The sequence below is a fragment of the Notothenia rossii genome (assembly GCF_949606895.1).
Source record: "Notothenia rossii genome assembly, chromosome: 7".
Taxonomy (NCBI): domain Eukaryota; kingdom Metazoa; phylum Chordata; class Actinopteri; order Perciformes; family Nototheniidae; genus Notothenia; species Notothenia rossii.
In genome coordinates, this window is record NC_136905.1 from 12,569,709 (window position 1) to 12,585,552 (window position 15,844).

General features: G+C 39.0%; 2 protein-coding genes across 2 annotated transcripts; both read left to right on the forward strand.

The window, feature by feature from the left end:
* Window positions 1-2,873: 2,873 nt before the first annotated feature.
* On the forward strand, window positions 2,874-8,441 carry etfb (electron transfer flavoprotein subunit beta). Its single transcript, XM_079694573.1, has 7 exons — window positions 2,874-3,034; window positions 4,660-4,818; window positions 5,484-5,642; window positions 5,739-5,801; window positions 6,391-6,549; window positions 6,791-7,003; window positions 7,781-8,441. Exons 1-6 carry the CDS (start codon window positions 2,981-2,983, stop codon window positions 6,959-6,961), a joined length of 765 nt encoding a protein of 254 aa, XP_079550699.1. The 5' UTR covers window positions 2,874-2,980; the 3' UTR covers window positions 6,962-7,003; window positions 7,781-8,441.
* A 1,111-nt stretch (window positions 8,442-9,552) lies between these two features.
* Window positions 9,553-15,604, forward strand: vsig10l (V-set and immunoglobulin domain containing 10 like). The gene is made up of 12 exons (XM_079640434.1): window positions 9,553-9,788; window positions 10,077-10,406; window positions 10,976-11,245; window positions 11,339-11,602; window positions 11,951-12,193; window positions 12,311-12,589; window positions 13,544-13,636; window positions 14,189-14,413; window positions 14,511-14,630; window positions 14,717-14,757; window positions 15,151-15,237; window positions 15,326-15,604. The coding sequence occupies exons 1-12, from the start codon at window positions 9,719-9,721 to the stop codon at window positions 15,398-15,400; spliced, it is 2,097 nt and encodes a 698-aa protein (XP_079496560.1). The 5' UTR covers window positions 9,553-9,718; the 3' UTR covers window positions 15,401-15,604.
* The last annotated feature ends 240 nt before the right edge of the window (window positions 15,605-15,844 follow it).

Consider the following 15,844-nt stretch of genomic DNA (forward strand, 5'->3'; position numbering starts at 1 on the left):
CGATTTATTTTTAATATGCAGCCCAAAATGTTCTATAGTTGGGGACTCAAACCCACGTCTGTGATCAGGATATGGACTGCCTGCCTTAACTTCTGAGAAATGTATGGGCAGACTGGATTGATTTGAAATGACTGTATTAGGCTTAAGGACACAAAATCTGTCAAAACATGAAAACTCACAAAGATGATAAAGGAAATGAATTCAAAGTCCTATGTTTCTTTCTAAAAGAAGCAATTAGAAATCTTTGTCCCCATTTACAAAAAAATGTATTACATTTTTCATGCAGGTGCTCGAGGTTCAACACCCAGTAGAGGGACATATTTTGTCTTCTGCTATGCTGATGTTAAATCTGGAAAATTGTCCGCACCACTTTTTCTAACAAACTTACGCCCATGAACACAACAATCAGAAAAACAGTTTACCTGACATATTCTCTATTTTGAAAGGGAATGTTGGACTTTTTACATTTATTATTGCTCCAACAATTAAACACACCTCACTTAGGCCATAACAATACAAAATAACTAGTATAATAAAAGAGTGCTTCAGACATAATGGTACAGGTAAAATGCATGTAAATATTGTAATAATAATAATAATGTGTTATGAATCACCATTTACTGATCTGAGACATGTTTAACACTATATTTAAAGGTCTCCTATTATACTATTTTTAGGCCTATATTATGGGTCTCAGATATATACAAAATGTATATAAAAACATGTCTATGATGTGTTTTGCTAAACATTCCAAACAGATGATGCATTTTAGACATCCCTCATATCCCTCTATTTCAGTCCTGTTAGAGAACTGCAGATTCTCGGTCCTTAGCTTGAAAAAAGAGGAGTAGGAGCATGCCTGCTCAGAATTCTACCGGCAGATACTGCTATATTCTGCCGTGTGAAAATGCCATATCATGTTCCAAACCACATCAAGGATTATTTCTGAAACAGTATGGAGCTCAAATGCTTTTTCTCTTGCAGGTTTACCACAAGGTGAGTTCCTTTTATTATTTCCTGCTTTTTTACCCATTCTGGGTGTTTCTCAATGTCGAGTACGCTTGCTTGGTAGCACATGTCTTCCGAGTCACTTGCTTCAGAAGCGAGGCAAGAATACTTCCTGGCATTCGGAAAACGAAGAGTGGAACAGGAGCAAGTGTGCAGGTGTGTGTCATATGAGAGGCCCCGCCTTAAATTCTCTACCACAGATTTGGGGAAATTGGTCTGTGCGTAAAGCATTGTGGGGATTTTAAGACCGCGGAGTCTACACATGTGCAGCCTCGAAATGTCTCGTTACGAAGTACGCCGGGCTCGGTAGAATTCCAAGTATATGCTTGACATTGGAACAGTCCTTCGGCGGCACTTGATTACGTAGTATGCTTGAAATAGTGGCTCTGGAGCAGCTTTACTCGACATAGAGAACCACAGTGACGCGTCCTAAAACCCGGAAGTAAACCTCTTCCGGTTCCTTCGTCAAAAACGCAATGCAATTTCTCCATAGGATTTTGGAAAATAGCTCAAAATAAGGTCTGTGGTTGACACACAGGCCGTTTCTCAATCGCGAGGATGCTTGCTTGGTAGCACCTGTCTTCCGAGTCACTTCCTTCAGAAGCTAGGCAAGAATCCTTCCTGGCATTCGGAAAATGAAGAGTGGAACAGGCTAACAAGTGTGCAGGTGTGCGTCATATGAGAGGCCCCGCCTTACATTTTCCGCCACAGATTTGGGGAAATTGGTCCGTGCGCAAAGCATTGTGGGGATTTGAAGGACGTGAAGTCTACCCATGTGCAGCCTCAAAATTACCCCCAAACCAATGACGCGTTCAAAGTGACGCGTCACTGCGGTTCTCTATTGAGAAACACCCACTCTCTTCAGTACAGGTTAGCTCTGAGTGTTAGCGATGCTTGCTAATGTAAACAAAGACCATATTACGTCCAAAACAGTCGGGCATTGTTTCTGATGGCAACGTTTCTGCCGTGCCGTGGGTCCACATTTCCGATATTAGGCCTAGCCTACGTCATATCGGACGCAAATCTGGATCAGCTCCGTTGTAGGCTACCCCAGTTTTTAGAGATTTGGGTACGGAGGAGAAGAGAGAGGGTTTTGTTTTCTGACACTTTTTGGGTTCCCTGACACACAGGGGACACATATTTATGTATAAAAGACATCAATAAGCTCATTATACATGATAGGTTTTATAGTAATAAAAAGGTGGCTAATTGTCTGGCTCAACATCGAGCATTAAATTAAAATAAAGATTAAACAAAAAAAATATATATCAATGGAACAAGGGCTTTTCGAGTTTTGTATTTAAAACAGACACAATACATATCTTTCTTTCATTTTAGGAATATTAAAAAACTTATATCAAGATTAGCTATTGATTAGGCTTTGGATATTAATGTTTTCCCTATCAGAATAACTGTATTTGATAGTTTTTTTGTCTGTGACTCAAATTTCATTCAGAGCCCCCAACACAATCGATGAATGAATAGATGAAACATCGCTTAACCCTCGTTACATCACTCTACCTCGGTGAACTTTGCCACACATTATGCGGAACGTTTCTTCTTTGGCTCCTATTTACGACAAATATATGAGGAGCACCACACCATGCACCTGTGATTTCTCTATGGATTTGTCCCACAGTTTCAGTAATGGAAACAATAACGATAGTAGATCATGGGAATTAATGTGGATTTAAGACTTTCTCCAAACATCCTAAATTCAATTTATTTGACAGAAATCACATACGTACTTGGTGACTTATTGTTTAATTTAACAACGGCTTTAAGCGACTTTTTAGCGAATCCGCGTAGAGATTGGTTACTCTTGTCCGTTTCCTGTTGGCTGGAACGGGAGGCGTTCCACTCTGGTGTCACACTAAAATATGTCCGACCTCTACTCCTTGGGTGAAGGTTCACTGTGGTGACACTGTTTCTTTAGCTGTCTACTTCTGCATTGATAAACGTTTCAGCAATAATGTCTGGACGTGTCCTCGTTGGAGTTAAGCGAGTCATTGACTACGCCGTTAAGGTAATATCGTTTTGATGTCTCGACGGGCGTATTAACGTTTGAAAGACTCTTTTTCTGTACTCAGTCAGTTGACTTTCTGTGTAGCTAACGTTAGCCTCCTGATACCAGCTGGCTGTGGCACATTATCACAGCTTTTAGTAACATAACTATTGACTTTCTTGACAGATAACCTGCATAATAACAACATAATAATACCTTTTTTTATAAAGCACAGTTAAAAGGAGATTTAGCAAAGCAAATGCCGGATACAAGTCCATTTCACAACACAAAGCCAAACTAAGTGAGACAAATAAAGGTTAAATAACACATGGAGACAGACGACGAAAAGGCATTGTGAAGAGAAGAAAAATCATGATAAAAGATCAAATAGTACAATGGATAGAGTTAAATAAAACCTGTACATTAAATAAGGGTAGTGTTATGTTGTACTTTTCTCAACTAAAAACCAAAGAAAGTAAGAAGTTTGCAGCAGTTGGAGAGACTTTTGGTTGATGCCAGAGAGGAGTTATTTGCAGCTAGATTATTGTCACCATTGTTGCAAAACATGAGGTTTTGTAGGTTAACTGAGCAGCTGTAAAGCAAATCATTTAAAAATGATGTTACCTAATTTTAGTCTTAACAATTGGCATGTCCTTCTTAGATCAGCTTCCCCCCGTCTTAAGTCTGCAAGACAATGTTGAAGTCACATAATCATTGTAAGGTCAATATCATTTCACATTTTCAGCAAAGATACTGGCACTCAGATTGAGCACATCGTAAAAATGTGTTTGCAGCTGTTTCATGCACATGTGCAGTGTCAGTGTTCAATACTCACTTCTCTCCCCTCTGCTCTCTGGTTATCAGTCAGATGATTAAAATACATTGAGTTAGGAAAGTTGCTTCTCTTAAAAGTTTTTTTTTCAAATACTTGGCTCGGTCAATTTAGCTCAAATACATGTATTTGTTACTGTTATTCTGCATATGTTTATAACATAAAGTTAAATGATACAGGTTTGTTATATGGCCATACACATATTTCTGTGTTCTTCTATGGTCAGTGGCTGTTTTTCAGTGATTTTGGCCAGGTCCCTTGAATCGGTTTCTGGGACATCTTAAAGCTGAAGCCCAATGCCAATAGACACAGAACATACAAACAGCATGCACTGTCAGGTGGTCCACACTTTTTTCCCCTTCCAGTTAGAGGTGGAAGAAGTTATATGGCCCGGCACAAAGGCCTGACCTTAACCAGATCAAATGCCTTCGGTATCAGGTGAAACATGAGCTGTTAGCTAAGCCTTATCGCCAGACCTCTCTATTGCTATTATCACAGAATAGGATTAAGACCCTTCAGGCAGATTCCTGTTCTAGCTGCAAATGAACATTCACATACTTTGTTTGGATGTCCATATATTTCTGTCCTACTAATGAAACAGAAGACCTTTATCCAGATTCCATGTTTAATAGGCAAATGTATTCTCTTTCATTTTCCATGTCTTGCCTGTTTACACTTTAAACATTGTGCTTTCTTCCTGTGTGAGTCTCTGTCTTTGTGTCTGACAGTTTGCCCCTGAATCCAGGTTATCTGGATTGTTTGTCTTCTAGCACCCCTGTAGTGACTCTGTCCTGCGGTCTTGTTCCCTACTCAGATTCGCGTGAAGCCCGACAACAGTTGCGTGGTGACGGATGGAGTTAAACACTCAATGAACCCCTTCTGTGAGATCGCTGTTGAGGAGGCGGTCAAGATGAAGGAGAAGAAGCTTATTAAGGAGGTTGTGGTGGTCAGCTGTGGGCCACAGCAAGCAATGGTGGGTGAGATGGAACTACTTTAGAGGAGTTCTTTATAGTAGTTCAACTGTTTAATCTTTTTCTTTTGCTGGACTTCAGCTCTATCTTTCATAATGGTTTAGCCGAATCATGCTGTAGAATGGATATCATTTCACTAGTACAAATAAACGATAAATAATTAGATGGTACTACTTTTTAAATCATCATACATTTAGCATAATTAGGCAGTTTGATTTATTGAAAAGCTTATTCAAATGTTTAATTTCCTTATGTTTCAGTTATCTTTAGAAAAATAGGCTCATCACAATTATTGTAAATAATTTGTAAATATCACCAAACCAAAATGCAGTCCTATATTTGCTTATATTATACTTTTTGTAATACAGAAAAATGATTTCATGTACAGTATATAAATTGAGAATAGTTTAAATCACCAATATATATATACAGGATTTATAGTCCACAATGTTAAGTTAGTCATACTGTAATTATCTACTGATATTTAAAAAAAAAAAGTGAATGTTGCATTTATTAGATACATGTTATAGACATGTGAGGACCTACAGTACCATATTGTGTTTAAGTGATTGTGGGTCTGTTAACTTTTTTAATTGGGGAGCAGCACAACCTAAATATTTCAACTCTATTCAAACCAGTTCTTTCTTTTCTTTCCCCCCTCTCTTAGGAGACCATCCGTACTGCCCTTGCCATGGGAGCAGACCGTGGCATTCACGTGGAAGTGACTGGCAAAGACTATGAGAATTTGGGACCCCTGCAGGTCTCTAAGATCATGGCTGCTCTGGCCAAGAAGGAGGACGCTCTACTCGTCATCCTCGGCAAACAGGTTATTTAAAAAAAAACACTTCCTGCTCTCATACGGGGATGAAACGATCTACACACCAATGTTGTTGTAATGAAATGACTTGTGTTGCTCCTGTAGGCCATCGATGATGACTGCAATCAGACTGGTCAGATGACAGCAGCCTTACTGGACTGGCCTCAGGTGAGTTTTAACTTAAGAACAGCCTGTTACTTGGGATTGCTCTAAATTAGATCAACACAGTTAATATTTATTGTAATGCAGCAGTGGTGACGTCAGGCTATGCCCCTGTACAGACTGCCTTATCGAAGTAAGCGGAGACTAGTTTGAGTCGGTAAGAGCTACAGTGATCCTGCACAGATCAGCAGGTCAAAGACTGTTTGGACAGTGGAGGGCAATTTCCACCTGCTGACCAATAGATGGAGCTCTTTGTTGATACATTATCTCTCAGTGTAAGCATTTTGTGTGAGGCCTCAATAGGTAGATAGTCGTAATCTAATTTTAACAAGCTAATCCCCAAAGTTACCTATATTTAGATTTTTATGTCGCATATTATTACAATTGTTACTAATCACCTGACATTTCATAGTCAATTGGTTCATTCTTAAGACACATATCCCCAGGATTAGTTACAATCCAAGTGTGGCTCTCTTACACTATTTTTGTTCGCTCTTTCCAAAGCATGGTCAGAAATGATCATGTTCCTGTTTTGGCAATAATGATTTTGTTTGTATTTAATGTTATGTATTTGTGCTTTACCTTATAATTACAGGGTACTTTTGCATCAGAATTGTCAATGGAAGGAGACAAGATTAAAGTAGTGAGAGAAATTGATGGTGGCCTGGAAACTGTTAAGATCAACACACCAGCAGTGATTACTGCAGACCTTCGACTCAACACTCCCAGATATGCCACCCTGCCCAATATCATGGTAGGTAGCCGGAAAATATGTTCAGAAATGCAGGAGGCAGAAACAAAGCCAGACATATTCTTGTTTTTAGGAATGACCTTGGTATTTTATTCAGAAACTATAAAATGCTTGGAGCTCAGTTTAGGGCTCCACTCTATTCAGCATTCAATATTCATCATACTTTGATTGACAGGTACTTTTAAAAAACACAAATAGTACAGAATCTGTTCTTTATCCCACTCCTGTGTTTCCCTACTTTCAGAAAGCCAAGAAGAAGAAGATAGCCAACGTGAAGCCTGCTGACTTAGGGGTGGACATCACATCACGGTTGGAGGTGTTGAGGGTGGACGAACCTGCCCAAAGAGAGGCGGGGGTGAAGGTGGAGACGGTGGACGACCTGATGGCCAGACTGAAGGAGGCAGGGAGGATATAGAGGCTTTGGGAGCATAAGCAGGGAGAACAACTTGGCAGAAGGGTGAGTTTCCCTGAATCTACCAGTGTAGAGCCTGACTTAACAACTAGATCATTATAACTTACTAAACACAATCAACACACATCTTCAGCAAGGATCTCAAGGTTCAGTAACAAACTATTCACAATAGCTTAGAAAATGCCTTCCATGATTAATAGATCATTAAAAAAGTGTATGGGGTGCATTTGATGCCTTCACCTGATGCTGCCAATAAAGAGATGTTTCAATCTCCAAGCCAATGTAGAAGCTTGGATTATTGAAAAATGTGCAGATTAATTTCCCCTTAATCAACTAAACAATGAATCAACTATTTGTCACAGCTCTTATGTCAGCAAGGGATATCAGATGGCTCTAACCATGCTCTTAGTTTTTTAGCTATGGCAAAAAACAAACATTCGATCATTTTGGACAGAATCCTTCCTATATATCGTAACATTAAGAGTTTGTAATATTTATATCAATTGAGTGGGCACAAATCATTATTCTTAATAAATGTATATCTTCCTCTTTATTATGACTTACTTGATACATGTTCAGCTTGTGTGTGCATATGCTGTAAAGTTACCTCTGGTTTGGAAAGACACAATTATCTGCTTGGAATATTATTGTTACATCCTTTTTATATCACCATCTCTTCAGCTTGAAAACCTAATTAAATTCTCTGGCAAAGACTATATTGTGTACTGTGGAAGCGGAAGCTAAGCTAATAATAAAAGATTTTAATTGCAACTCTTGTCTTGAATTACAACTATCTGTCTGCATTGTCTTCTCTCCATGCAGGACTCTGAATGAATAACTGGACTGAATTGCACAGGCACTACCGGAGGACCAGTTTATGCATCTGTCTAATCCCTCTGTTTGAGATTGTGACTCCTGATATATACAGGGAGGTACTGACGGGAGAGGAGTACTGAGAAACACTGTCTGCAGCCCACCCAGACCACCACACAAGAATCATCTTGTCTTTTATGTGCATTTTAACGTCTAAACTCATCTGTATCGCAGGCTCAGAATCTGACTTAAGACAAGCTGTCTATATGCAATAATTGAACCACAGAAATGTCTATCGGTATAATTCATGCTGCTGTTTTATTACACTGCCGGAGCAATGCATTTCATCAACAGTTGCTTGACTCTGCTGTTTAATCTTGTGAATCTGTAGTCACGCATGTTACGAGGTGCAGTTTCTGTAAATGATATTTGTAAATATGGACCCACACATGTCAAGATGATTATTCCTTTCAAGATTAGCGTCATGCCTGCTGGTGATTTGTAAAGCTTGTGTGATTTGTAGCAGGGTTTCAGGATTAAGACTGTGTGTCTCAGTATAAGCAAAGGAAGATGGTCATGAATCTGAATTGAACCATAAGCGCCTCAATAATCTGTTGATTGTACAGAACATTACTATGACAATAAAGCAGCAGTCTTTTTCATATCTAAACACACCTGTGACTGTTCTTTTGATGCACTTTTGTTGGTGTGAATTTGACGTGTATACAGGTATAAGAGATGAAATCGAGGTAACATTGTGAAGAAATAACCATTTATGTTGGAGTGGTGAGAAAGGAGGATTTAGTGTATTCATTTTTAGACGGTGTTCTTGTTCTATAACATGGTAAATAAATATCATTTGTCCGGAAAACGATTTCTGCAGCATGTTATGTTCAGTCATGGAGCAATACTTAGTTATCCTTTTGGTACACATATTGTTTCAGTCTTTAACAAAATCCTGCAGTAAATCCTACTTTCATAAAGGTATGATAATGTTGCTGTTAAATCATACTGTGCCATATTGAGGGCTTTTTATAGCCTGCTAATAGTTAAAAACACCAGCAGCACAAAGCAGACTGAACATAAAGTTAAATCGCTTTCAGAAAACTGCTCAATTTAATAAAGCCATTATTTCAGGTCGTTTTTATTTAAATTATTTGATACTTGTGTTAAACAATTGATTGTCTAATTTCTCATTCAGACCAAAGCAACAACCTGTGTGGTTCTTTTTTTACATTTTTATATTTAATGGCTTTTGGTGAAAGTGACATGAAATTAAAATAGTGGGACTATTTTGAAATAAAAATATATATATTTATTTTAAATGTGAAATGAAGGACTAAGTAGACCATTTCATTTTAAATGTCAAGGTTGTATTGGAGCTAGCCATCTTGCATTTAGGAACACTCTTATATAATATTAAACACAACACAAAACATGGACTGTTGATTAAAAACGGACCTTTGTACACAGAGGAGAAATAAGGTGCGTGTTTAGTGTAAAATCGAACATATGCAATGCTGGACACTAAACAGGCTTAACGTGTTTACTTTCTCACAGTAGGCTACTTTCAAATTGACTGCTGTGGTAAAGGTACCACCATGAAGACCTTACCTGTTTACATATTATACTCAAACTGAAACAATAAATCATCAGTCTCTTCATGTGTCACGTTATATTAGTGTAATAATGGCTTATAGCTAAAAAGAATTAAAGTCGGAACGATTATGTTAAATTAGACTAGGGGCGTGGCCTCACGTGCACAATCAAGGCTTTGATTCAGCACAGGTGAGCCACTCACGCGCCCTGCTACAGCAGACCACACACTGTTCAGTCTCGTTTTCCAAGACACCAAGGACATTTATTTGCTTTTCATATGCCAAAATATAACCTTTAAATCAACTCAAAACAGAAAAACGAATTCGGCTGTCGTCCTGTTTCACTGAAATGGCGTGGCTTGGTGGATTTGGGAGATTATGCGCAGTTTTTCTGGCCATTTTTAGCTTTTCTTTTCAAGGTAAGCCTAAAACAAAATTCCTGGATTGAAATAGCATTTTTGCTCTGCTTGTTCCTACCTAGACTATAAGGTTGTCATTAGGAGCCACACAGGAAATTAGCTTTAAATTGTTCTCAGCTTGCTCATTTTGTTAAGGTTTCACATGATATGTGTGCTTACTTTAGTAGGAACAGACACATACCATATTCACTTTCCAGTATTTATAGCATGTAGGCCTACTGTAACATGGATTTTGAGAACGAAGAGATACATATTTATAATATTTCCTCCTTCTAACTGATTATACAGTTGCTTCCAGTCAGCTGGTGGTCTCTCCTGTCGGTCATACTCTGGTGAATGCTTTAGCTGGCAGCGATGTGACTCTGGCTGTGTCCTTCACCGGGGCCGATGACCCAACTGTTACCTGGCTCATGGGAGACTTACCTGTCGTCACATGGACTATTGGCTCTGATGTCCCCCCAGACATAGACGAAGACAGAAAGAAGGTGCTGAACATTGAGCCAAAGGGATCCCTTACCTTTGTCAATGTGACACTTGGATATACCAGTAACTACACGTTTGAAATGACAAAATCTGGACTGGCCAAATCCGTGACTTCTTTCACTTTGGAAGTATTTGGTGAGAAACATGATTGTTTACCGTTAGGGTTTGCATTTAATGTCTTCTTAAACCTTTATTAACCTGAATGTTCTACAGTCTGACACTTTTTCTTTATAGACCATCTTTTGATGGGATCAAACCAGCTAAAGTGGCCGCTAATTTAGGCTAGTACCCTACATTAGAAGAGTCCTCGCTCGGACCACACCCATTTCCAAACTAAACCTTTATTTTGAACTTAACTGCTATATTTATGGGCAGCAGGATGGTGGAAATCCAGGTTCAATCGGCTACTTCTGGATAATGCTAAAGCAATTTCTCTGAATTCCTCCCAGCTCCAGGGCTGCTGATGGGTGGTTGTGTAATGAACCGTGTTATGTGTTCAAGGAAAACAAAAATGCACTTTGGGAGTCTTTCAGGCATTCAGAAAGTTTCACTATTTATTATCTTTACAATTCAGTCTAGTTTTTCCTTCTAAATGAAATGTGCTTTGTACTTTTGGTGCATTTTAAAGTCAAACGGGTACAACCACAGTGACCTGCTCTAATTACTTCACCCAACTGTTCTTCTAAATCCTTTTTCTTTTACAGAAAGAATCCAGAATGTGATTCTGACACAGCCTGAATTTGCCATAGAGGGACCTAAACCGTTCTCCCTTGAGTACAGCATGCTGCAGGGAGTGGTCCAGCAACAGATGTGGTTATTCAATGATATAGAAATAAATTCCAACTCGCAGTACACAGTGCAGGAGAGGAGCCTTGTGATCCACGGGCCAAACCGAAAAGACACAGGACGGTACACGGTGTTCCTGAAGAACCCCTTCAGCACTGTGACAACTCACATAAATGTCACCGTGCTGTGTAAGATTAATAAAATGTCTTTATAGATCTGTCCCTTGATAGTATCCCCTCCTTCTCATGAGACTCCTCTTTTTATATGTGATCTGTTTATAGATGGACCAGAAAAACCAATACTGGAGGCTCTTCCAGCTCAGCCTTTCTATTTATCAGGAGATACGCTGAGCGTTTCCTGCAAAGCTGAAGGGTTCCCACTGCCGACTGCCAAGTGGGACTTCGGTAGTCAGATTCCTGATCAACTCAACGGAGTCTTAAATCTAACAAATGTGCAGACCAATCAAGCAGGCACTTATACGTGCACGCTGTTCACTGAGCAGTCTAAAGAACAGCTTCAAATGAACATCATTTTAAAAGTTTATGGTAAGTCTAAAGCATGATTTTACCTTTTTTGGTGAGCATTTGAAAGGACTGTTTCAACTTGTATCAACATTTCTGAAAATAACAGAACTTTCAGTTTTTGAATTTACATATCGCAACATTATATACTTCAAGGATAGTGTTTTAATATCTTTAGTAGAGCTATGAGATTGCAGTCTATCTTTGCACCTACTGTAAAAGAAGATGGCTGAAATTACAATAATTAGGAAAACTTTAAGTTCCTGCAAATACATGGCTCCGACTCTGCATGCTTGTCTGAATAACACCCACATTTGACTGAATGCCTGGTTCATTTGAATAATGTCTGATACATTCTTTTCCTTTGGACAGAGAGACCGTCAGGCAACCCGATGTGCTCGGCGCAGTCGGTAAATAACGTCAATCTGCAGTACCACTGTATGTGGCCGGGGGGAACCCCACAGGCCGTGCTTTCTTTCCCAACACTGAGCAAAACCAGCAGCGGAGCGGAGACCTTCAGCCTGACCTTCAACGCCTCAGATAACCTCAACGGGAAAACTGTCACGTGCATGGCAGACCACCCAGTGGAACAGAATCAGTGCAACGTGACTGCAAGTAAGTCTTACGTTTTCAGATAAAGAAGCCAGTATTTGGTTCTTACAAAAATGACACTTTGTGTGTTCATTAGAGAAGGAAGTAGGCAGCCCAGAAGAACATTATTTTCTTCCCCAGGTAGTCCAATGAAGTTCCTGCCTTCTGTGAGGACTAGAGTTTCATCTGACGGCAAAATAGTGGTCACCATCGAGTGTATGAGTGAGGCCTCGCCTGAAGCTGTGGTGTCCTGGTCCCAAGGCAGCGAGACCGTCGCCGCGGGAACAACATACCAGATCAGCAGCAATGCCACACAGCTCCAGATTCAGGATTACAATGTCAGCAACTTCATCCTCCAGAACTATACCTGCACCTGCAGCAACCCACTGGGCAGCCGGAGGAGGGAAGTTCACTTACAAGGTGCAGTGTGGCTGCTGTCAAATGAAGCTGTGGTAAAACTCCAGATACTGAAGTACTGTAGGACATGCAGTTTTCAGGTTCTTGTATTTTTGCTTCATTTAATGTGACTATTTTATAAGTAAAACATTAAAAACAATTTTAGGTGGCATTTTTAGAAGGTTAAACATGAATATATAAATACATATTAAATATATGTCAATATATAAATACAAAAATGTAGCTCTAAATTGAATAACTAAAACATTGAAATGCTGCTAATAAGTGAATATGTAATTTGACACTCTGAAGGGGAAATAATAGATAGAGAGATGAATACAGAAAAGGAATGAAATTGTTAATCAATCATCTTCCTGATAAATGTAAAATGAATCGGTAACAATTCAGATTATAAGAAAATTAATTTCTTATTTCTTAAGTAACTCCTGTGATATAAATCTGTATACGTTTGACTGCCAAACATTTAAATGTGTCACCTTGGGCTTTAGGACTCTTAAGATGCATTTTGGGCACCTTTTGTTGGCATGTTGCAGACCAAACTTTGAATTGTTAAAACAGGGAAACAATCGGCAGACTAACAATTATTGTTAATTAAAAAGAAAATAGGAAAACACTTAATTTTGATATGAAGGTTTTATTTTTATTTATTTTTTTATGTCCAATACTAAACATTGGTAACAACATTTTTGACAATGTTATATTGATAGTCCGGTCTTCTGCCACACACTTTGTTATTTGTATTATTTAAAAAATACCGTAAGTATTCTGTTGCCTTCAGCTTCTGATATGAAACACTTGCATTACACAAGTAAAAAGAAACAACGGGCCCTCAGAGCTAAGGAATACCTGGGATTGCTCTTTCCCTGTCGAACAAAGCCCTCTAGTCTTGTTACCCCCCTCTCTCTCTCTCGTGCCCTCTCTTGATCGCCCCCTTGCTCATAATCCCTCTCTTTCCAGGACCATCCATCTCAGATTTCAGTTTGTTCGGTAATCTCAACGGCACCATCGTCACGTTGACCTGGGAGGTCCCGCCTACCTCTGTCGTTACAGGTAAAGAAAGCAGTGATTCTCCAGGTTCATTTTTTTCTCACAAGAAAATCTTTGAACAGCACACACACAAACCCAACCTTCCTGTTTTGAATGTGTACATCTCAGCAGAACTCCAGACAGTTGAAAACAGACAGTCGACATAGAGCATAGGGGTGTAAATATTGTGTAATGTGTGAAGCCGCGGTGTTTTGGGAACAAATAATTAAAGGAACAAAGTGCTGCAAATAGCAAATGTCAGAATTTGTTTTGTCTCCATCTCTGCTAGTTTATTTTTTAATCCTTTTTTATTTCTATTTCGGAAATATTTTGGACTGTTTTATTTCTTGTCTTAATTTCTCTTATGTACATTGCCTTGTGTTTTTTATGCTGCTGCAGCGCAAACATTTCCCAAATTGGGATCAATAAACCGTCTGTCTATCAATCTATATATGTACATCAAATAACACCTTAGTTTTCCTCATTAAAAAGGCGTGTAATGTGGTACCACTTTTGTGATGAGTCAACTTTATACTAGTATCAAACAAAACATAATTGCATGTGCTTTGTACATAGGGTTTGACATCCAAATGAAAGGACCATCCCTTCCGAACAAAAGTCGTACCGGCACCCAGAAGAGAGGCAGTGCAGACGTTTTTCAAACCATCCAGCAGAAACCTGGCTCTGTCAGGAGTGTGGACGTCTTTTTCCTCGATCCCATCTTGACGTACAGATTTCGAGTCATCCCTAAAGCTCTTATGACGGAAGGAGAGCCGTCTAAGGTCCAGAGAATTGGTCCAGGTATGGCTCATTATCAGTTAGTGTGTTTTTAATGAAATCATCTTTTCTTCCTACAGTAGTACCCTTTATTCCCTACTTGTTGTGATGGTGATACTAGGGGAAGGGCTGAGTAGAGCTGCCATCGCGGGCATCGCAGCTGGAATCCCCTGCAGTCTGCTCTTCATCATCCTGCTGGGCATCGCCATTTACTTCTGTTTCCACTCAAAGAAGAACAAAAGTAGGAGACGGCTTTGCAAAGAATACCGATCCATTTTTAAACCGGGTGAAATATCACATTTGGACCTTCTTCCCTCTGTTTTGTAGGTCGGCAGACAAGATATCCAGTGTCCAGAGCAGTTGAGAAGGTTAGAATAATTTGACTAAAACATAATAAAAAAGGGCACATTAAGTTATGTATATAAATGCCATACACTCCTTATCATGCATAAGATATAGAATGTCATATATTTAAGTTGTGGTCTTGTTACAGGGTGTGGAGTTCTTTGTCTGAACAACTTGGGGTGTATTCTTGCCATCATGTTTTTGTTTGTTTTGATCCTATTGGTTTTATCCCACGTCATTTATTGTAATTCTCTAATGGCTCTGTGTTTGTGAGCTCCTCACCCAATACCCTTATAATGCTATCATTATGTGATAGAAGAATCCGTTTCATCTTGAATCATGAAGGGCTAATGATACAATGAATACTGCTCCTGTCTCTCGGCCGGTTGTTTCAATGTCTTTCTTTTGTCTCGCAGGCAATAACAACCCAAACAGAAACGACTCCTCACATCCTGCTGACAGGAGGGCTGAAGTCTCCCCCTGACTACAACAGATTAAACCTGGTAAACGTTCTCATAAAAGATGCATAAGCAGACAAATGCTTCTTCTGTGTTGCTTAATAGTAGATAACCTGTGTGTTTGTTGTTTCAGACTCCCTCGGAGAGATCGATGGCTCTCCCCACATTTGTGCCTCCAGCTCCTGTCAGAGTTGCTACAACTGTCTGATGTCTATATTATTTTTTTAACTATATTTTATATCATTTTTTATTGTATGATATTTGTTTCTATATTTTAATTACTCGAATCGATCTTATATTTATTTCAGTGAATATTCTGTGTTGTTTTGTTCTACATTCCTGTATAATCTGCCATTTTAAACTCTCATTAATTTGTAATTAATGTATTCATAATAAATCTAAGTATACGCCATGCCTGTACATTTATTTAGCTTTATATGAAGAAAACCCAAAATGTTTCTTTCCTTTTTGCTATCACTTTACAACCATGCTGTTCGTCTTGGTCACACAGAACCTTATGGAACAAAATGCACAATGCTTTATCATCTCACTGATGAAGGCAATGCTTTTGATTTAGGTTTATTTTAGGGCTGCAATTGATTTTTGCGTTTCTTTGAAAATAAATTGCAGTATCAACATGCAATATTAAAAA